Source organism: Notothenia coriiceps, unplaced genomic scaffold, assembly GCF_000735185.1.
Source record: "Notothenia coriiceps isolate Sejong01 unplaced genomic scaffold, NC01 NC01_scaffold00024667, whole genome shotgun sequence".
Taxonomy (NCBI): domain Eukaryota; kingdom Metazoa; phylum Chordata; class Actinopteri; order Perciformes; family Nototheniidae; genus Notothenia; species Notothenia coriiceps.
In genome coordinates, this window is record NW_011357368.1 from 9,330,913 (window position 1) to 9,354,180 (window position 23,268).

Consider the following 23,268-nt stretch of genomic DNA (forward strand, 5'->3'; position numbering starts at 1 on the left):
TAATCTCTTTCCTGTACCAATAATTAAATCCTTTGTAATGCAACCAAATGTCTTGTTTGTGTGTTGACTTGTTTAGCAAAGCGCTGAGGTGCTTTTTGAATGTAGTTTGTTAGAATCAGAAAAATGTTGTGCATGTTGTTAATGTTTGCAAGTAGAACTGAAGTCATCTGTTTTATATAAAGCTTGGGCCTATTTGCATGTAAGTGACTAATCACGGCTGTACATAGGCACAGTGTGGAGTTAATGACAAATGCTAGAATTCTCAAAATGAGAAAGTTGATGGTCAGCAGGTATAAGGTTGATCCTGATTTTTTTTTAACTGCGTGAAATAAGATGGAAGTATCAAAGTGGCAGTAAAGGTAAGAGCTGGTTGAATTCTCAAAATGCAAACCAAAGATGCTTCAATGATTCCTTTCTTGTCGCTTTTAGCGATTGGTACACTTGACCATCTTTAACCAAAGGAGAATAACTAATGCAGGAAAATGTAAGATACCCACCTCAATAACAGCCGTAGTTTTTCAAATACTTACTGTACGCCTAGTGTAAGTGAAGTGAAATGATCTTTGTTCCACAGTTGTCTTTTCATATGTCCTTATGGATTGGTCTTCATAACATCTTTTGACTATTCAATCGCAGTCATGGTGTGGGAACAATACATGCTTATTAATAATAATGACCAAATGCATGTTGAGAATGCTCACTAAATAAGTGACAATTTTGAAAGCCGCCTGTCAGCAGGAACAAATGCACAAACGCTCGCTGTACCACGATAAACAGTTTTTGGCACCTGATATTGGTTAATTTTATCTTTCTTATTGTAAGTTTGTCAAGGTAATCGTGGCCGATTATGGTATTTGTGTTGTGTTTCCAAAGATACCCTGTTGTGTGTTTTTAACACCTTTTTATGTCTGAGGCAGTGCAGCCACAGTGAACTTGTCAAGTTGTTGTGTTAAGTGTTTATTGGCTGCTTCTTTAATCATTCTGCTTCACTGAGAATAGACATGGCAGCCATCCTGAGGTAAAATGCAGAGTACAGGGCTGACAAAGCGGATCTTACAGCATGTCTGTTTCATATTTGATATTCTCTCATTTATTTTACATGGTGACACAATAATTTATGATGATATTTCTCATTAACAGTGTGTCAAATGAAGTTGACTAGTAGAACACATTTAAGACTTTATCACTTCACAATATTGTGTCTGGCTTGTCACATTTTATAAATGGCAAACATATTGTATTATGCCTGCTTCAGCAATTTGCATTTGAAATATTTGTTTTAAATGTTAAGGTGATATTAAACCTATAGCCAGTCGACAATGCAGAAACATGCTGTACATCAGGGCTATTCAATTGGCGGCCCGCGGGCCAAATCCGGCCCCCGGGTGATATTTACTGGCCCTTTGAGTATAATGTTAAAAANTTTATAAAGGCCTTGGGGCTATGTTTGATTTAATTAAACAAAATATATAGTATTTACTGTATCTGAAGCTCTTAATATGATTGCTCATATTTCAAGCCATTTTTTTCCCGGCCCCTTGCTTTGGATCATTTTCATCAACCGGCCCCCATTCCAAATTAATTGAATAGCCCTGCTGTACATGCACCATATACAGTATGACTATTTCCTCAGAGAATATACCCAATAGCTCCTATTAGCAAAGAGACAGCAACAAAATGAGCAGTAAGCATTTTCATGCTCTAATGGGTTGCAATTTCTAGCTATTATCTCTATATGGATGTGAAAATATCAAAAGCAAGAGTGAAGTCAACCAACAACGACCACTTTAGTTTCTTGTTACAGGTAATTGATGCAAGACTAAGTAACAGGAAAGGAAAAATGCCAATTGGTCCGAAAAACCTTTCAAGAGAAAGGTAACGACAGGTTTTCAAATACATTTCTGAGAGTCATTTCTGAGCGGAAACTTCCCTCCATTAGTGAGCCGAGCTGCTCAATTACTGCACTCAATTACTAAACTCAGGCGTCTCACTGAATGCACCTGTGATTACAGTCGTGCTTTTTGGAGATTATATCTGGTAATACGTCTTATGACGTATTATTTTTTTGTGATCATTTGCTTATTTAATACATGATGTGGATATTAGGAGCAGCGGTCACACACCAGTATTTACGGTAAATGTGTGTATGTGTGTGAGATAAATAAATAAATAAAGATTGAGATTGAGCGTGTGTTTGTGTGTGTTATTGGCAAAAAGAGGTGAAACATGTTGAGTGAATTTGTGCGAACATTAGCAAGCTAGGCTAAGTAGCTTCCACTTTTGGAGGGGGAGCTGGTTAGCTTAGCGATGGGTACTCACAAGGGGACAAATGTCCAAAATCCCTACCCACCAAACGCTATATAAGCTTTTTTTAAAAAGGGGGTAAAATATATTGTATGAACGTTCATAGGCTACAGAGCTCAACGCAGTTTCTGTAGCAGCAAATTGTGTCATGAAAAAAGCCCACTTAAAGGTGGGGTATGTAATTTTGGAGAAACCAGCACGAGTGCGCTAAAATTTGAAAATACATGTCCATACATAATTCATTACAGAGCCCCTCCTCCAACACACACGAACGCGCACATGACCAATGAGGGCACGAGATAAGTTTGTGCACAGATGGAAGGCTGACAGGCAGGTAGGCCATCCAGTTATCTTAGCCGGGCCGGCTCAGATGATTGGTCGTGCTTTTTACAGTGCTACGGCTTCCACAGATGAAATTTTTTTAATGTAAAATTGTCAAAGCATTTAATATATTCATTGCTATCGGGATGTTAAGAGCATTCCAGGGAATATAACAAAAAGTGTTTCTGAAATAAATGACACCCCACCTTTAAGCACCCTGAAGGTTAAATGCTGTTGGAAATATTTTAATAACAATTCTTTTTTTTTGTATCAATATACAGGTATATATATACTTTAATTTCCTGAACACATTATATTTATGTGAAATTGACTTTAAATATGTTGCCAGCCAGAACCAGGGGTCAGTTAGCTTAGCTTACATTAGCTTAGCAGAAAGATTCACAGCACTGAGCACGGATAGTTAGCCTGGTACATTCCCAAAAATACCTTACCAAAACCTCTAAAGCTCATCGAAAAAAATACAATGGCTAAGTAAGTGAGTATTGAGGTTTTATTTTGTATGTCTTTTCTTTGAAAAATGCCAAGTTTATAGAGCACTTTTCAGAAAACACTTAACAGTGCTTCAAAAATGTGGAAAAATAAAAAAGATAAGCCATAAATCCTCAGGATTAAAAGAAAACTGGAAGAAAAATAAATACACATAGAGAATAAAAACCAATATAGTGTGGAAAATGGTAGGGAAAGGAAATAAATAATTGTGTTAAGGTATTAGATGACAGTTCAAAGGAAACTAAGTGTCAGAAAAGGCTCTCTGATTTATCTTAGAAGGGACTTAAAGGAGATCTCTGATTCAGCCAACTTGATTTCCGTGAGCAGACCATCCCTAAGCCTCCGGGCACTGACACTAAAACAAAAGACCTCCGCTCTAGGATCGAGGTCGGAGAAGGAGGCTTTGAAAAGCTTTTTAAAAAATGAATAGGTTCCTAAAATCTTTTCAAAAACATACCGGGAGTCAGATTAAACATGTGTGATGTGATCACCTAAGAGACATTATCACATCACTGCTACTTTATCCTAAATCAAGCTAAGCTCATCCTCTTTAGCCAGAAGGGAAAAAGGGCTTCTGGCTCCAGATCCGTATGTAACAGAAGATTAGACCGGTATCATCCTCTCATCTGAGTCTCTGCAAGAAACAGAATGCCCAATTGCATTGCAGCCATACGTTTATTATATAATGGTGATATTTTTGCGTCACTAAGAATATTGACAATATTGAGCCCAGATTGTCTAGCAAGTTATAACAGAATCATTGGCTCCATTTTTAATGTCTGTTCCGGGAGCATTTGCTTCTGATGGGTTAGCCCTTCCTGTTGTAAGAAACTGTTAATTGCATCTTGTTACAGCGTGGTTGAATGAGCCTCAGCATCAGTGTTTTACACAGTGTAAATTCTGGTCTTTGCAGGGATCAAACCTGCTAGCCTCCAGTCATGCAGCTAATCTCTAATCACCGTGTCACCCTGCCATATGCTCACCTCAATATGTATATTTACTAACTACAATATAATCTGCCTGCTTAAATTATTTATACAACAAGCAGAAGTCCATGTTTTTACTTGACATCTGATTAAGAGAGAACAAAACTAAAAGACCAAACAGACCTGGGCTCTTTTCCTAGAAATGGATCTGCGTTTATGTGTGTGTTGTGCATGTTATTTTAAATCACATGTTATTGTGTGTGCAACATCAGTGCACAATCCTTGTGTCCATTGCCTGGAACCTTGATAAACTGTGTGGTTGCCATGGTGACGGCTCTTTTCAGGCGGTAGGATCAGTGGCCTTCTTTTGGCGATAAATACGAGACTGCACATGAAGAATCACTGTGTTCTTGGCTGCTGAATACTTACCCCTCCACTGCTCTTTCACAGTGCAATTTATGTTGCTCAATTATCAAGCATCTCTTAGCAGCATCACAGTGATTATAGAGCAGGGGAAACTTACTTTGGCAGTGCACATTGTTTTTTTATCTAGAGTCATGTTGATAGCTCTCTGACGTTCAACTTATATAGAATGCTTCATATAAAAAGGATATATATTGGGGTGTTTTCATTAGATTCTAAATGGTACCCATAGGATGTGCAACGTAAAGTATGACTTCAAATTGACATCATTCTTTGTCATGACACTCGTTTTGTTGTGCGTATCAGAATTTCTGGGTCAAATGGGAGCAACAGCAGAATAGCACTGATCACAACAGGGAGACATAACATTTTCACAAGAAGTAAAAATAGAATTGAAAGCTCCACAAGTAACAGCTCCTTACGTCATCAGTAGGATCAACAGTGCCCCCTCCTGGTTATTATGTGAGTGTGAGATATTATTATCTCAGTGGATTTTGTTAGCAAACTTTTGTCCATTTTAACTTTCAGCAAACACCATGATTTTGGCTTTTGGTTTTTCCTCTTTCATCTGGTTTAATTTCCTGTTTTCCCCACCTTTTTGTGATTTTACGCACACCCTGAATACTCGTGTTTGTAATCACTCTGTTGCCCTTGTGTTTGCCTTTAGTCCAGCTGTGTCTTGTTAATGTGATGAATTGATTAGATGTGTTTTTATTTACCTGTGTGTTTCCAATTGTTCTCTGTCAGTTTGTCAGCTATGTTACCTACAATATGTTAACTGCTGTGGTTTGTCCGTGTGTGTTTGTCCCGTCATTCCTCATGTTTTCTCTTGATTTGCAGGCATAATCCCTGACACGGAGCAACAGCAACACTGATTTGGAATTGTGTTTCTGTCCACTTCGTATATGTAAGTCCACATTTCTCTCCTAAAAAAAAGAAGAAAAACCCAGGCTTTACGCTGCTAAATTCTCCATTATGTTCTGCAGTCACTTTACAGGGCATGTGTGTGGGTGTATACAAGTAGTCCTTCTAATGCCAGGCTTTTAGCAATGTCAGTTGGTCAGTTGTTTTGACAAAGAGAGCTGCCCACCTCACCCATGTGACCTCAGGGGCGAGCCCTTTATGGACCATTATTGTTAGGGTGGGTTTATTCAGGTGGGTTGGATGAAGCAAATCGAGGCACAGGGTCTATGGATTTGTGATGTACTTTTTGGAGATCTGTGAAAAAACCCAACATTATAACTTATAGAAACAGAGTTCCAGCTGCATTGGTGCTTTTAGGATTCAGTAACACAGTTAGACTTTTTGGATTTTAACATACAGGTTGAAACAATCATAAAACAACTCTTTGTAATTTAGCTGTTGCAATTAAACTATTATATTCAGTCTACTGGAAGTGTTTCAGTATATTATGCAATCTGTAAAGACGAATACCATCACTCACCACAAGACAAACCATGTCAAAGCTTATATATACCCTTTGTTTTAAAGTGTAGCTGTCTTATCATTATCATTACCCTCCCCCACTGAACAAAATGCAATTGTTTGAAATCACTGACTCCACAAAACTGTTGATTGTAGTTTCTGCTGTAGTCTGTTTGGTCCTATACCCAAACAACTACAGTAGATCTTTCCTCAATTTGAGCACGTCTGTTGCCTCAAAGGCAGATTGGTGACTTTAACCGTTTTCTCTGGAATCCTACAGCGGCCAGCTATATACCCCCCTTTAACTAATTAGGTTCTCTAAACTCAACAATAATGGAAAATTACAAATGCTCATCACAGTATATAAGATTTGCAGCCTGCAGAAAAACAGATCTTGTGAATTTCTGAAAGCAAGCATTTATAATTACTTTTTGGATGTTCAAAGTTAGAGAATTATCTGATGGATCCACAGAACATGGTTTGAAATACAGCAGTTATCCAATGTCAATATATAATCCACTAATCCACTAATCCACTCTCTTTACAGCTTTTCCTGTTTAGGGTCGCACAAGGCTGGAGTCTATTCCAGCATGCAATTAAAAAACATCCTTACTTCAAAAAACTGCAGTTGTTGCAGCTCTGAAAGCTTAGGGCAAACACAAAAAACACTAATTACACACAGACACTAAGGAACCATTTTTTACTTAACAATAATAAACCACCAAGCTTAATTAACTGGCAACAAAAAGGCTCTGTACCACTCTTTTGAAAACTTGGTACAAAACTTCACAGTGTAGTTTAATTCCTCGTTCATGTTATCTAAATAAGGAAAAAATAAATACAATTACTATATTTGAATTCTAAGTAAGCAATTGTACATTTAAGCTGTCAAATCTGCAATTCATTCTGCAGAATTTGGTAGCATCGAATGCATTTTGCAAAATGAAAACCAATATAAATGCTCACTTTTGACTAATGTAAGATCTTGAATTCAGCTTTATGATTGAATATTCCACTTATTGTGGAAATATATGTCTGTAGCCTTCAGGCTGGCTGGCAGAAATGAATCAGTGTCTGCACAGGGTCAATAGAAGCTCTGTGTTTCAGACAGCAGCTATTTCAGCCTGAGCCGTGGAAATCTAACTTCAACCATCTGACCTCAGTTGGCAATTATCTTTATACAAAAGCCCCAAAGAAGCCCTGCTGATTTTAGCTACATATAAAGGTGTTGTTGCTTTACACAATGATGGCAACAAAACAGCATGGTAATCACATGTTATTATAATATTGTCACAACAGTCCAAAGCATGTCGTGATCCTGTTCAGCAACGTATTCTTAAGATGACAGTGAAATGAAAGGGATGTGCTGCACCAAGAATTAAGTCTCAAAATAAATTATCTAGAAAAAAAAGATGGCACAACTACTGAAGTGCAGTAGTGCCATTTAACAACATGGCAACTACCTTATGGGAAGATGGGAGTCATACAGCAGGCATAATGTCAGATTTTGAGCCTCTGGAGGCGTCAGGAAGTGTCCGACGCCGTGTCTAGGTGTGCCCACTTGGTAATGTCAGTGGTAATGTCAGTGATAATGTCAGTGTTGTAACCGGTCTCGCCCACTCACGTTTCACCCTGCCTACAGAACTGATTTCAGTGTACCTTAAATTAGAACGGGAGACAGTTAACGTCGGATATGGTGCTGGTGAAAAAGCAATCCAGTTTATGTCTCTTCCAAATGACCCGTTAGATCATTCGCTAATACTCAGTTCCCCGTGCTAATGGGAAATCTGTATCCGAAGACACTGCTCGTGCAACTCGCCTAAACATAAACCAAAGTAATGTGTTCATTACTTTAAAGATAGCATCATTAAGATACTGTGAAAACCAGAGTTTCCTGTTTCCTTCATAAGCATACAAATAATATGAAAGGTCTCCTATTATGCTATTTTTAGGCATATATTATGGGTCTCAGATATATAAAAAACCACATCAAGGATTATTTCTGAAACAGTATGGAGCTCAAATGCTTTTCTCTTGCAGGTTTACCACAAGGTGAGTTTCTTTTTTGTTTCCTGGTTTTTTACATATTCAGGCCGTTTCTCAATCGCGAGGAAACTGGCTTCCAAGCCAATATTTCAAGGATGCTACGTCATCGAGTGCCGCCGAAGGACTGTTCAATCTCCAGCATACTTGGAATTCCACCGAGGCCACGTCCTTGGTTTGGGGGTAATTTCGAGGCTGCACATGGGTAGACTTCGCGTCCTTAAAATCCCCACAATGCTTTGCGCACAGACCAATTTCAAAAACCCTTGCGGAGAATGGCTGAACCGACGCAGCACAGCACACATTTAAATGTAAGTATGTAGTGAAGTAGAAAAAGGGTTGGTAAATATGTTACTTTGTTGCATTTGTTATCACCAAAAATGTGTTCCGTGAAAGTAAAGCAAGTTCATAATTAGATAGACATCGTGAGGTATTTATTTTCGGTACAGTTTATGTTGAAACCGTTAGAGAGAGTGGCACACTTGTTAGCCTGTTCCATTCTTCTTTGTTTTCCGAAGCCGTGGCTTGGAAGTATACTTGCTTCGTTTCTGAAGGAAGTGACTTGGAAGTATGCGACTACCAAGCCAGTATCCTCGCGATTGAGAAACGGCCACTCCCTCAATACAGGTTAGTTCTGAGTGTTAGCAATGCTTGCTAATGTGATGACGTGATTTCCGTCATATTGACGCAAATCTGGATCAGCTCCGTTGGATGCCCGTTTTTAGAGATTTGGGTACGGAGGAAAAGATAGAGGGTTTTGTTTTCTGACACTTTGTGAGCTCCCTGACACACCGGGGACACATATTTATAAAAGACATCAAAAAGTGCATTTTGCATGATAGGTCCCCTTTAAGTCAGCACATTTGTTTTCTATTTTTATGTTGAAATAAATTGCGTCCTCTCTTTGCAAGCTGAAGTTGCAAGAACAATTTGATCCTGCCAAGACATATGTTTATGTCTGCTCAAAAAGTCAACATCCACTGCATAGCACTCTCTCTGTGAACTGAGCAAATACCAGAGCCAGGTTTCCTGCCCTGTGCCAGGAATATTTGAACCTCTGGTAAACACTGTCCTCTAGTGCTCACACTCCTACACACACAAACACACACACATGGCCCATGATCATGCTCCATGGTTGTCAATTCCAAAAAACAAGACTTATATTTCACAACATATTGTTAGGGTATTGTTACATTATTTCTATGAAGTGTCACTTGTTGAGCTGAAGGATTTCTTAATAATAAAACTAATCCGCTGCATTGACTGTTCGAGACTCTAAAATGTACTAATAGCTTCAATTGGACAAAAATGTGTGCAGCCATGGTTTCATAATTAGTTACACACTCATGACTTTTAACAGGGGATGGTATAGTTTGCCTAATGAGGCAAGTCACTATCACAGAGAGCAGTAAAGAGGAGGGGTTGGCCTGCTCCTCCTCCCCCATATTATCTGATCAATCATTCACTAATGCTTTCCACCAGCTGATTTCACCTGTCAACACAAGGTCAGGCAGTCCTGATCTGCTATACGGCAGGAGGTGAATCTTGGCATTAGCTCGTCAGATTTGCAATCAGGCTGTCAAGCGGCACTTCAAAGCCTGCAGGATATTAGAGATGTAAATGGAACATAATGGTGCCGTTATAATTGTGCTCATCCTGCTCAGCCTTTTGATGGAAATGTCTTTTCTCTGAGATTTAACACCATCTGGCTAAATCAGCGTAGGCAGGAGGAGCCGAGCCAGGAGTAGTTAGGACAACCAGTTTCTGTTTAGGATGCGATCATTATCTTTGGCTAGTGACACATCCAATTTGTTACCATTAAAGGTTGAGGTTTGGGCCCGTGCCAGTTCAGGAGCATCAATTACTGTTCATCATCTCTTTCATCCAGATACAAAGTCATACCTCTACTTTTCAGATCTCTAAATGTAAGACAATGTAGGTTAACTGTTCAATACACTTGACATGTTTTAGCAAAGAGCACAGAGGCAGTGAACTTTAAGGGCATGCTGGTGACATTGTGTGCTGATATCTGCAAACAGTCCTGTTGGGAGAGTTGATCAAACAAACAGAGCAGGTCATACAGACCTTGTCAACATCTGTCTCTTTCAATAGAAACGCTCCAAAAAGGGCATTTCTTGTATGATTCAGTTTGCTGAATCCAAAACTCCCCAACAACTTTTAGTATTGTGACAATCAAATGGGATATTATGAGTCTAACAGAACCTTGACAAAGACTATTTGTTTGTCAAATTGGCTGGTAGAAAAGACAAAGCTACAAATTGGATTGTGTTTTGTTTCCACTCCATCTCTTGTTTATTGGAAGAAACGTTTTGCCAAATATGTTGTGCAAATTGCATTTTTATTTTATTTAAGCAAACGCAGAGTGCTTCTAGTAAGTATCAGACAAAGTTGACATCCTTTCAGGAATCCTGAATTGCTAAGGATTTCATCTGTACTGCTGATCATTATTGTCTGACAGAAACTAAACTGGATGGAGACTCAATAAATGTTGTTATGGCTGCTCTGCATTGTAATCACAGATTGAACACAACACTTGAATGATCAAAGGATCAAACAATCAGCGCAATAGAAAAACAAACAGGTTTGGGTAAATCCAGTATTGTGAGGGGTACAATATTTCAGGATATAATCATGAATTTGCACAATATTTCATCAAATGAGTGTTCAAATATTAACCGGCTTTCAAATGAATAAATCAGGACCTTTACAGGTTATTTCCAACGGGTGATATCTGACAGATTACTGATGCATCTTTTATGATCTTCACTTTCATCAGGGTGGTGAGACTTTGGTCGCAGCGTTATCTCTGTGAAAGAGACATCTGGCTCCCATATGGGCTATGTTGTCTTTCTGCAGCACAAAGCATATTTTAAAAAGCAAGCAAAAATGGCACAGTACTTTTGCTTGTTTTTGCACATCTGCTTTGCAAAGAAATCTGTCAACACATCCACTGCTGCACACAAAAGTACACAGTATTCAAAGAGAAGCATTTTTTATTTGATTTCTGCCTCTATTAAACATTGTAGAGAAGAATTTGGACATGTGTCGTACCCACTCTGCTCCAAAAGTGTTTCAAAACACAGAACAATTTGACGAAGATCCAATTAAGTCCAATCAGACTGATTTTATGTAGCCCACTTGTTTTTATGCCCATCCAAAGCTGTCTATTGTTGTGTTGCTGTTGTCCTGTTGAACCTCCTGAAAACTGAAAGGTTGCAGTGGAAATGGAATAGCATGGCGGAAGACTGTATACTAATGAAAACACAGAAAAAAAGACACATCAATGTAAATACAGCAGCCAATAAAGGTTTTGCATATAAATATAGGTTGTGAATGTTTCCTTAAATACCTCTGGGAATTCAATATGCATATCCACGCTGTCTGCTGAGGTGGCAATAACTGATGCAGACACTTCCTGCTTGGTATTTCTCTTAACTTGTTGGGTGAAACCGAGAAGCAGAGCCATGCCGGGGACGTAGCTTTCAATTCTGGTAAGGACACAAAGTAAGTTAATGAAAATATTTTAACAACACTTGCCAGTATGTGTCATAATTGTAAAAGACAGAACATGTTCCCATTGTGCTCTGTAAAGAAAAGTAAGTAAACCAAGTTCCTCTATCCTCCTTCATCAGCTCAATCTCCTCGTCATCCTCACATTTAAATCTTCCTCGTACAAACGTCCCCTTTATTCCACTAAGGCTCACCTTTTGCCGATCTCTGCCATGTTTCCTGGGACCCTGGTCCAGTGTATTTTGGCCTTGAGAGTTGGTTTGGAGCCAGGCAGGTTGGCTGTTGCAGCTCTCATTGACACTTCATAGGACTGACATTCAGCTCCCCATCTAAGGTGCCCCTACACCAAACACAACAGATCAATCATGAAGGTAGTCTCTGCAAACAAGAGACTTGGTTGCAGCCTACTGTAAACACTTGCACTATGATACCTCAAACAGACCATCAGTGGTATGGTTGAACATAGGATTTAACATACAGTGTATTTGTAGCAAGTGCATATGTTTCCATGTGTCAGGCAGGTTAGAGGAACCTTCACACACTTAAAGTACAGAAGTTTTTCATATTCTAAACGTGAGAATTGATGGCTTTATTTGTCCAGTTTAAGAAAGGGCAATACATAGTCATGGCTGCTGGATGTAGTTGGTTCAAATGTTTTGAACAAGTTTTAAAGGATAAGGTTAGCAATCAAATATGATTGTATAATCTTTTCTTCCCGTGTAATTTGCTGATAATAGCAAAATGTAAGGATTAGTATGGAGCCCCTGAAGGGACATGAAAAAAAATAATTAAAAAACAGAGAGAGAGAGAAAAAAAAAAGTCAGGATAACGGGTTTGTATCTTGTGCGCACGAGAAAGTTTCGCGTGCGCACGAGATACTAACTCGGGCATGAGATACTAACTCGGTGGGGGGTTGTGAACTGTCAACGGGGGGAGCTTCGCTGCGTGGACCTAGTGGATCTAGTGGCCCGAGCAGCAGGTTCTCTGAGAGTCACGGACATTAATTCATAGATCAAAGCAGAATGGTTTACAGACTCTCCTGTTTTGACAATCCGGTGCTTAAACAAATAGCTCTACACCCCGGCCGAAATGTCCATAAAATTAAATCTGAGTTCGAAATATACCTCGAATAATGTATGCACTGTCATTTCCCCACGTAAACATAACAGTCTGCAATGAAATGGTTGTCTCCTGTGTCTCCCGCGCACGAGAAACTAATCCGTTTTCCCGACTTTATTTTTTCTCTCTCTTATTTTTTCCATGTCCCTTTAGGGGCTCCGTAGATTAGACATCATTTTTGAAACTTTTGTTATTTTATACCGTCAGATAATAATTTTAATCAATATTGTGTGTTCAGTATCTACCTTTGTCCCAACCTGGGCACTAACAGAGGTGTCCACGCACATCTTCCAGTTGGTGTCCTCACCGACCTGGGACATAATCAGCTGGGCGCTCTGGGTGTTTGCCTCGGGGGTGTAGTAGAAGTCAGCGACGTACCCCTCTGGCTCCTGGTTGCCGCTCATGGCGAAGGCTTTGATATTGTACACAGCTTCAGGTGTTGAGTTAGAGGCCTGTTAAACAAGAAAGAAAGCAGTCCAGTGCATCATGTCGAATAAATGCAGAATATTTATCATCTTGTGTCATGTGTGGACTAGCGAAATTAAACAAAACAAACAAATATTTGACTATATAACTTGTTATGAGTTTTTGAATGCAGACAAGTAACTGCAGTCTTATCATGGACTACTTTGTGTTGTGGTGAAGCTATCATGAATCCTTAGCACAGGTGAAACATATGACATGATGACACTGCTCATCGCCTATTTTTAGGGTGGATCTCTGTGGAGCATGTTTAGCATACTTCCATTACCTGGCCAGCAGCCCTGAGATCAGATCCTCTTTCATTTGAGGCTGAATCAGAGGACAGACGTACTCTCTGGGCGGCTTTCTGTAAACACAATCAAGCAACAGAAGAATGTGAATGGATAAAACACCAGAGCAGGTGCACAGATAATAACATTGCACAGGTAGCCAAATACCTTGGAAAGCCTCCTCAGCGTCTCCATCAGTTGGCGTGTGCTCGCTGGGGGTCTGCTAGGGCCGGCATCAACCTCAAAGTGGATCTTGTCAACAGCTTTGATTGCCTGAGCTGATAAAAAAGTGCACAGGCTACATCAACACAGGGTTAAAAGAGGGTAATGTATAGAGGTGACACAATGACATGAACACCTGTACAATCGAAAGAAATGCTTTGTCTGATACAGCTTTAAAAACTCTGATAATAATTTAAAAAAAAATGAAATCATAATAATAAAACAAGAATCAAACGAGCAATGTGCAAGACCCACAATCATTCAACGAGGTTACAGTGTTATGAAGACGTCTTTGTGGCTTTTTGCAGTGGTATAAGGAATATATAACATGCCATCAAAGCGTGCAGAGAAAATATAGCCACAGTAAACAAATAAATGGCTAATGTAGAAAAAGGCCTCTACACATTGACATTTTTAAATACCAGTCGTATTGTGACTGGATCTGTTAGATTGATAAGATACAACAAGATAAACCTTTATTGATCTCTATAGAGAAATCCAAGTCTCATAGCAGAAACAGTAAAAGATAAAGGGATATTGCTTTGCAAAGGTGTTTCCTTTCTTTGTAGCAGGTGGCTCAGAGTGACACACTGCAGCTTTAAAGCGGATACTATTTAAACTCTGAAATCTTGTTTTTGCTGAACTCCAATGTTTAACTCGCTGCAGTGAAGTTAAAGCTTATTCGAGGTGTATTTTCTCTCATGTAAGTTGAGCATCGTGTCCCTTAAAACTGCAAAAATATTTGTTAAGTTCTTCAGGCCCTATGTACGTCTGTGATGTATTTTGATTGCGCAGTCCTGTGTGGTGTAATGTGCGTACCTGGGATTACTTTGAGTGCCATGTGGGTGTATCCCAGGAAATAGTACAGGGGGTATTCCTCATGATAATACTCTCTCCTGAACTCAGACTCCACACACACTCCAGCTCCATAGATGTTACTCTCAACACACACTTTGGCTTTTGGATGCCAGCTGTTTCTTGTTGAGACCTGTTGGATTGGATGAAAATATATTAATCTTTTTTGAGTTCTGTGAATCTTAATGAGTTTATCTCTAACAGTAATCTGGTAACGGTGCTGACGCTACCTGTTCATACTCAGACCTCACAATTGTGGGGCCCATCCGGACCACCTCATCATTGGAGTCAATGGCGTTGGGCATCATTGGAGTAATTTTAGCCAAAGCTAGATCTTCAATGTTCCTGGAGACTGCATACACATTAGAGCTGTTGGTTTAAAGGGAAAATAAGGATTGTTTCATTTATGCAAATTGGTTGATTTGTGATTAGCATGTATACATAGAAGATGTTGAAGATTTGATTTAAATTCATAGTGTCATGGCTTGATTTAGTTACATTTTGATTTGATCCAGTATCTAAAGCTATTTAAAATTAAAAAAGTAAAACAAAACAATAAAACTCATATATTTCAACATAAAAAAGTGTATTATTGTTTGAAGACTGTTTTTGTCATAATTCCCTCCCCCACACCCTCTGTTAAATATTGCTGTGAAAACAGCATTCTTTTGCTTTTTTCTCCAAAAACAAAAAATATATATAGACAACAATTCAACACATTGTGGTATTTTTATACATTTGCTTGGCCCAATACAAATGTATTCAGAGTGTAGAGCTTGTTCTACCTGTATTCCTGGCCGATTTCAATATATATTTGCGTTGTTAAGTGTAACATTAGGAAAAAAAACAAAGACTGAGTCCCCTGGACATGTCGATAGTGCGTTCACAGAGTAAATCATCCCATAAATGTATGTGTGTGTATGGTGTGCTGAGCAAGTGTTTGCACAAAGGAGAAACTATGATGTTATGCTTGATGTAACAGTAACACCTACCTGACTGAAAGGAGTTCAACCTCTTTTTTGCATGAAGGGAAGTCAATTTCAAACTTTCTTTTTCTGACATTGATCTTAGCAGAAAAATTCCACGGGATAGCAACTGGAGTCTTGCTCTTGAACTCAGTTCCACACTGGAACAGCTCTGTGTTGATCCCATAGAAAACCCAAAAGTCCTTTGTGAAACTAAAAAAGAGGTTAATTCAGAATGTGTTATTTCATACAACAAACATAATTCGATTGTAGGCTCCTGTGACCATTTTGAAACATGATTGAAGTGTTAATTTAAATAAAATAAACATAAAATATTTACCCAATAAAACCATCAGTCTCCAGTGAAATGTCTGAACTCAACAGCTGTTCAAGACTTTCGGTCAGTGGTGGATTTACTGCAGCTTTGGCTACACAAAAACAAATGAAGTTTTAGTCATTTATCAGTACTATGTTGACTTGTAATGTGGTCCTGTATGTAGTATATGACTTCTCACCATTAACAGTGATTCCATTGATGGTTTCATAGTATTTGCTAATCTCCAGTGGGAGACCCAGGGTGGTAGCTTGGAAATAGCGAACCTCAAAGATTAAGAATGGCTTTGTGCGATGCCATGACACTCCTCTCTGCAGATCCTCGATGGAAGCCCGCAGAGGGCTCCCTTTTCCTCCTAACGGTCTGACAGCCTGCAGGTAGGATCACATGAGAGCAGCATGTAAATGGTGAACACATGGGGCTTTTGTTGACCAAGTCTAATACAAACCTCAATCAAACTCTCACATTGATGATGTTCCGAATCATTCCTTTGTCAATGTCAGCAAAGAACCACTCTTGTCCGGAAGCGCGTGCAAAGGCAGAAAGGACCAGCTTGTCATTTGGCATAATTTCCCAGTTTTGAAGCTGAAAATGATAAAAACACAATAACAAGCACAATGGTTACCCAAACAAATAAAGCTACAGTAACTGTTCTTCCTTTAAGTGTCATATTGATATACTCACCACACTGTAAAGAGCCTGGAAGTCACCTAAACCAAGATCTCCTTTAAAGCTTTGTTGAAAGTTTCCGAACAGATCCTTAAGTCCGTCAGCATGGATACCCATCTGCAGCATGGACAAAAAAAGTTGGTATTCACGATTGGGAAGGTGTGTTTATCTTTAATGAGAGTTTCAAACTACTGCGCCGTACCTCCAGGAGCTGCAGGATTCTACCAATGAAGTAAAACTTTCCTTTCATCATGATTTCAGTAGGAAAGATGTTTGTAGCACTTTTCAGCATGAAGACTTCTGTGGCTGTACCAATGAGGAAATCATCTGTTTTGTTGGGAAAAAAACAAGATGTCATGTAATGGTTTCACAGAAGTCGAGATATATTCACTCGATTGTTTCACGTTTGTACTAGTGGTCTTTAAATGTGATGGAGCATGTGGTACTCTTTGATTTGCCTGTTGTCTGCGGTGTCTAAAAACGTGTGTCATAATGGATCCCTTGTCATTTAACTGCAATACCAAATCTACCTATGGGTACAAATAAATAACCTGAACCTGAACCTAATCTGTATTCGAGCATACCATTAAACCAGTCCATGCGCATTGCTTTGCTGTAGTGATAGCTGAGACGACCAAATTTAGGGGCCAGGATTTTCCTTGCTACGTTGCAGGCTGTTGAGCTATTGTAGAGAACACAAAGGTAAAACAATTTAAAACAGGAGAACATTGAAAATGATTGAACAACATCTGTTCATTGCTGCTTTGTTTTGCTCACAGGAACTGGTTGTTTGGAGTACTGGATCTGGCAAGGCTGCTCAGGTAGGAGTATGCAAAACTGACAACATGGAGGTCTTTTTCCTCCTGCAGATGCGTAGTCACTATGGACACCAGAGCCATTGATGGTTTGGTGTCAAACATGATCATGAAGGCCAGCATGCGTATCTCTGTGGGAAGGGTCTTCTGCAGGAACAGGCTCATGGTGATGTCTTGGACCTGAAAACACATGTATTTTAATGATCTGGAGTCCAGAAGACAGCACATTCAACCATTCGCTGTTTTCAATTTCTGTTTTATTATATAAACTAACAATGAACCTTAAAAAGTCAGATTCACTGTGAATGCTGTTGATGTAAGAGTGGAGGAGATTATGTACCTCCACAATGACAATAGCATGAATCAGACGTGCGATTTCACATGATTTGAAGAATGAAGAACATTTGCCATGCTTTCCAGGAATAGAATAGAGTTAATGGTAAATGGACTGCATTTTTAAAGCACTTTTCCAGTCTTAGCGACCACTCAATGTGCTTATGAACACGTGGCAGCACTCACCCATATTCATACAGAGGCATAGGCTTCCATACAAAGTGCCATCAACATACATTCACACACCATTGAATGTGCGCCATGCCATTTTGAGAAATTTGGCATTCAGTATCTTTCCAATTGCTTGACGTCAACTTTACCGCCTGAGCTACGTGTTATTGTTAATCTGCATTTGACCTTATCAGACAATGACATTTTCCACTTGACTATGGTGGTCAGAGCATTCAATTACCATAAACATGAATTATATAAAAACCTTGCCTAGAGAAAGGGGTGGGAAGAGTACAAATAATTTGTTACTGTACTTAAGTACATTTTTCTGGTATCAGTACTTTACTCCACTAGTTATTTTTCTGACGACTTTTTACTTTCTACTTCTTACATTTTCAAAACATGTTAGGTGGCGTGATCATTATTATTTCGAGTCATTGCCTTGATTTGTACACAATCCTTGTATCCATCATTTCCTGGTCTTCTCTAAACAAGAGGGACCACTGAAAACGTTGTCATGTTGCCGTTGTTCAGCATCAAAACATTCGTTGGCTAACAATGACAGGATTGTTCTATTGATATAAAGGGAGGACAGTTACTCTTTAAAACAGATGGTAGTTATAAGTACTTTTTACTTAAGTACATTTTGAAGCCCATACTTCATTACTTTTACTTGAGTACAAAAGTTTAGTCAGTACTTCTACTTTTACCAGAGTATTTTTAAACACAAGTATCTGTACTTCTACTTGAGTAAAGTGTGTGTGTACTTGTACTGCCTAGAGATATGATGAATTCATTCCTGCGTGGTATGAATAGTTACACTTTGAGGGTCTCTGGCAGCTATGAGTCTCATGGACTGCACGGCAGCACTCAGTACTCGGGGGGGCAGATCCACAGGGTTCGCAGCCACTCCAGGGAGGAAACGCATGATGGTCTTAATGCTGCCGGGATGACCTGCGTTACCCAGAGCCTTCAGAGCGAGGACCATGTTCGCATTGTCGCCCTTCCTCAGACTTTCCACGGCCATGTCCAGCAGCGGCTAATACAGATGTTAAACAAGTATGCAGACAGCTGTCAAAAACACTTCCTCATTACGTTTGGATTTTACACAAAGATAATTTGCTCAACTACTACACAGCAATCATTGTTCTCATCACGTACAAAATTAATTTGTGGCACCAAGTGATTAATTCCTCTGTTTGATTACCTGAACAGCAGCAACAGGACAGGGTGTGTAATAGTTACAGTGCTTGTACACCAGAGAGCCGTAGGAGAGCACCACGGTGTGCCACAGATAGATATTAGATTTACTAAAAGGCATGTTCAGGAACATCTGTGAAAAAGATACATTTGAACATTTTCATCTGGTTTCATTGCATGGTATCATTCTCCAACATGCAGACATATTAGTATTAACTCACTTTAGCCATCTCAACCAGATCAGGAATAGCCTGCAGATGGTTCATGGACATTAAAAGGGTTTGCCAAGCTTCAACTGCAGAAACATCTGCAGCCTGGAACCTTGTTTCCAAGAACCTCAGGATTCGTGCATCGCTGACCTCAACCACCATGTCCAAAAACCAACGTCTAAAAATAAGTTAAAAAGGGAGAACATTGATAAATGGTTAGATGCTTAAGATTACAATTATCCTTCAGATGAAATGATAAAAGTGTGAAGGACACGCTCACTTGTCAAATTTGATTGCACTTGTACAGGATGAAATAGAAGGTATTGGTGACAGCCTGAATCTCAATGAGCGAGAAAGTCTCTCTTTAACTCATCACTTTTCTGTCATCGTGCTTTTTATAATAATAACCCACTCAGTGATAATGTGCCAAACTCAAGCCCGTCTGAACTAAGTAGAAGGAAGCTCTTCAATTAGATTGCCTTGGACTATATTTTGCTCAGCATCCGATAATATTATAATCAAGAGCTTGGCAAATGCTTATTTATCTAGGAATTTCAAACCTTATAACCGGTTCACACTTCCAATACATCAAATACAGCAGCTTGGTCATTGGCCGTATGCAACTAAGATGCCAAACATGGCCATTTTTTAGTAGCAGGTAGGTATGTCATAAGTAAGATGACATGACACTTTATTGATGAAACAAAAATAATGTAGGGACATTTGGCCATGCAAAAGACACAAGTGAAAGTGACGTCAATTTCAAACCCCCTCAAATGTGATGTGTCTGCTAACATGCCTTTAAAATTGACCACCAAATAGATAAGTACTCACCTATGCTCTTCATTTCCAGCCAATTGCTTCCACATGAGTTCTAAGCCTTCATAAGGCGTCACTCGCAGGAGTTGATAGACCTTTATAGTGTCCTGAGATGTAGCGCTGTCCACCTGGTAACGGTTAGCCTCCGCCAGATGCTTGATCATCTTTATAGCCTGTAGGGCGCCAACCCACAACATGATTACTTGATCAGTGTACGCAGCTCTAGATGAAGGTCTTCTGTGCAATAATTTATATATTTATCTATTTCATCTAAATCCATTTTAGGAGTAATAGTAAATACTTTTTATTTCAGTAGATATAAAAACAAAAAAACATAATTATAATTAATAAGAAATGAAACTGATCTAATTGAGGCTGTTATTCTATGTTTATTTGGATGAAACTTAGCATAGCCAGTGATTGGTGCCTCTTTTTGAATACATTTGATGAATGTTACATGGCAGCAGGATATCATAATTACCTTTGGGACTGGGTCGTCCAGGTTTTGCATAATAATGGGGATATTAGCTTGGGCATTGAAAAACTTGTAAACAAGGCTGCCCTTGCTTTCCATTGGCCCATATGTGACGGCTCTCGCTGTGTCAGTCACGCCTAGAAGCACAATTTCCTTCCTGCAGGAGAAGTTATATAAAGCAGAACATGTATGGTAAACAAGCATTGTGGATGTGCGGGCGTGATGTTTAGATATTTGCGTGTCTTACGTGGCCTGCATTTTGAAACTGCCACCTTTCACGTTGAAGGGAGTGAAGTGTTGTTGCTCCAGGCCATGAGCCCTGGTAATGAGACCTCCCTCTGCGGTGGGTTTGACTGTGTAAATGTATCTCAAGGTGGTAATGACAGACTCCCCTCTCTAGATTGTTGGGCACACACACAAAAAATCACTGACTTAAAGGTCACCTATTATGCAAAATCCCCTTTCTCCTGTCTTTTGTATATAAACATGTGTCCCCTTCTGAAAGTTTCAGGAAAAAAGATTCCCTCACTTTTTGTCCTGATCCATTTATATACATTTGGTGATGTCATAACGTTTTTTTGGCTTCTGAAACCATTAGCCAATCACCAAACAAGGTAACCCCGCCCCCCCACACACACCTTATCACCTGAATCTCCTCCTAGAGCACCATTGTGTTCTTTTTAACCAAATATCTCTCAGAGGGGCGTGGGGAATGGCTCCTTGTTTTCATCTAAAGTAACAGACAGAGAATCAGCACTTTTGAAACAGGCCTGAAACAGAGGGGTTTATGGGATGCTACAGTGCAGGATGTGTTTGGTATTTGAAGCCAAACACTTCAAAGACATGTTTTGTATATATCTGAGACCTATAATATATTGATGAAAAACAGTATAATAGGGGACCTTTAAGTCTGCTCATTTATAATAGTAGAATCGGATGCATTTGCAGTGAGACAAACAGACCTGTTTGGAGTCTTGGTCGAGCACAGCGGTAGCCATTCCTCTGTAGATGGCCGCTTTCTCCTTGCAGTTACTGACATCCACAATCTGAGTGATGTGCATGTCCTTTGTGTTCACATCTTGTTCAGTTGCATAGTTACTCTGACACATGCCATGGATGCTAGTCTACAGGCAAAGGATAAATCAAACCAATCATTAAGTTATTTTCCTCTTTTATGACCTTTGCCCTGATGCTGAGGTGCAGCGGGTAGTTTATCAGTCAGCAGTCACCTCTTCAAGCTCATAGATCTTCTGTGTTGTCTTCACAGTGACTTGGAACAAATCCAGCATCCCTCTCACGATGTTGACAATAATGTCAGGGATCTCAGCAGAGGTGCGGATGTCACTGACGTGCCCACCAACGTAGTTAAACATGATGGGTTTGACGAGCTGGGCAGCGATACGCTGGGTGAGCTTTGGGGAGGCGTTGAAGCTGTTTTTCCCCAGGACGCCGTTGAATTCCTCGAAGACCAAATCTGAAACCTTTGAACCAGAGATGGAAAAGAGCAGGATAAATGCTTTGAATAGTCACACAAATTTGTAGATAATAATAAAGCGTTTTAACTCTTTATGTCAAATAAAACACAAGTGACACTTGTAATAAAACTAAAGTTGACAAGAACTGGCATCTGTTTGTACTATCTAAATAGATAGGTAAAGCTATCTTTAATATAATTCCAATAAAGTTTAAATGCAGCATGTGTTTATGACGGAAAGAGGACAAAATGGTACTTGAAGGTGACTATTTATGCATTATAAAAGATACATACATTGTTTCAAAACAATTAAAGATAAAGATAAATGAAGAAATAGGAACGCTTTAACATATTAAGTGATATGAAAATATTCCTACCTTTATCTAATGTCATTAGAAGTTATTTGGGGTGATTAGAGGCTGTACAATCTTACAACATTATTTTTGTATTTACTATTTACTTGCACTATATTTTTCTGTTTATCTGTGTTATTGTGTTGCACTGTTGGAGAAGCCTGTGACCTAAGATTTTCATCGGCATAACTACGCTATAGCTATGTTCGTATGACAAAATAAAGAACCTTGAACCTTGAGGTATAATGACCTTAAAATAATGTATGATACCTAGATAAAAAATAAATGAAAAAATGTTCATAACCAAATACTCTACAATATGAATCCAACCCGGTATCACGGCAAGACGTGAACATGTGACGATTTACCATGTTGGGAGACGTGAAGATGTCACGATTTTGACCCTTCAATGAAGGGTCAAAATCGTGACATCTTCACGTCTCCCAACATGGTAAATCGTCACATGTTCACGTCTTGCCGTGATACCGGGTTGGATTCATATTGTAGAGNATACTTGGCCAGTCATTTTATAGAAGACAGGAACAGATACAGCAGACAAAGGCCTATCCCCAGATAACCTGCCTGGAAAATAATGAAATGGCTTATTTTCTTAAGATTAAATGCATCACTTTATTTAAAAAACAAAGTGACAAAAGCACTCTACTGTGTGTCCTTATAAGTGATTCATGGAGCGTGTGGATACTGTTTTTGCGCAATAATGACAGCTCAAGGGTCCCGTGTGTCATTGAGGTATTTCCCCTTTGAAGACAGTCACCTCTCTCTTCCGAGCAGAGGATATCCTATCCCGGACAATATATGTGCAAAGGAGAGGAAGAGCAAAGTGTCCATCAAAGACAAGTGAAAACAACAGTGGAAAGTCTTACCAGGTCATTTCCAATGAACAAAGTGAAGCGAGACGGAGGGTGGGTTTCGAGAATAAAGCTGGAACAGCACTTTCTAAAATGTGTGGGCCCCGGGCAGCGTTCACAGCAAACTGCTCTGTATGGAGCTTTCTAAACA

General features: G+C 39.3%; 1 protein-coding gene across 1 annotated transcript; it reads right to left on the reverse strand.

The window, feature by feature from the left end:
* Positions 1-10,954: 10,954 nt before the first annotated feature.
* Positions 10,955-22,774, reverse strand: vtg3 (vitellogenin 3, phosvitinless). The gene is made up of 25 exons (XM_010782803.1): positions 22,763-22,774; positions 21,651-21,902; positions 21,384-21,545; positions 20,669-20,817; positions 20,428-20,578; positions 19,962-20,119; positions 19,140-19,305; positions 18,926-19,051; positions 18,539-18,757; positions 17,177-17,394; positions 16,984-17,081; positions 16,602-16,726; positions 16,415-16,516; positions 16,196-16,315; positions 15,912-16,101; positions 15,737-15,824; positions 15,424-15,609; positions 14,662-14,800; positions 14,396-14,564; positions 13,523-13,632; positions 13,354-13,431; positions 12,848-13,054; positions 11,678-11,823; positions 11,323-11,461; positions 10,955-11,225 (listed from the first exon to the last, which is right to left on the reverse strand). The coding sequence occupies exons 1-25, from the start codon at positions 22,772-22,774 to the stop codon at positions 11,118-11,120; spliced, it is 3,618 nt and encodes a 1,205-aa protein (XP_010781105.1). The 3' UTR covers positions 10,955-11,117.
* Positions 22,775-23,268: the final 494 nt, after the last annotated feature.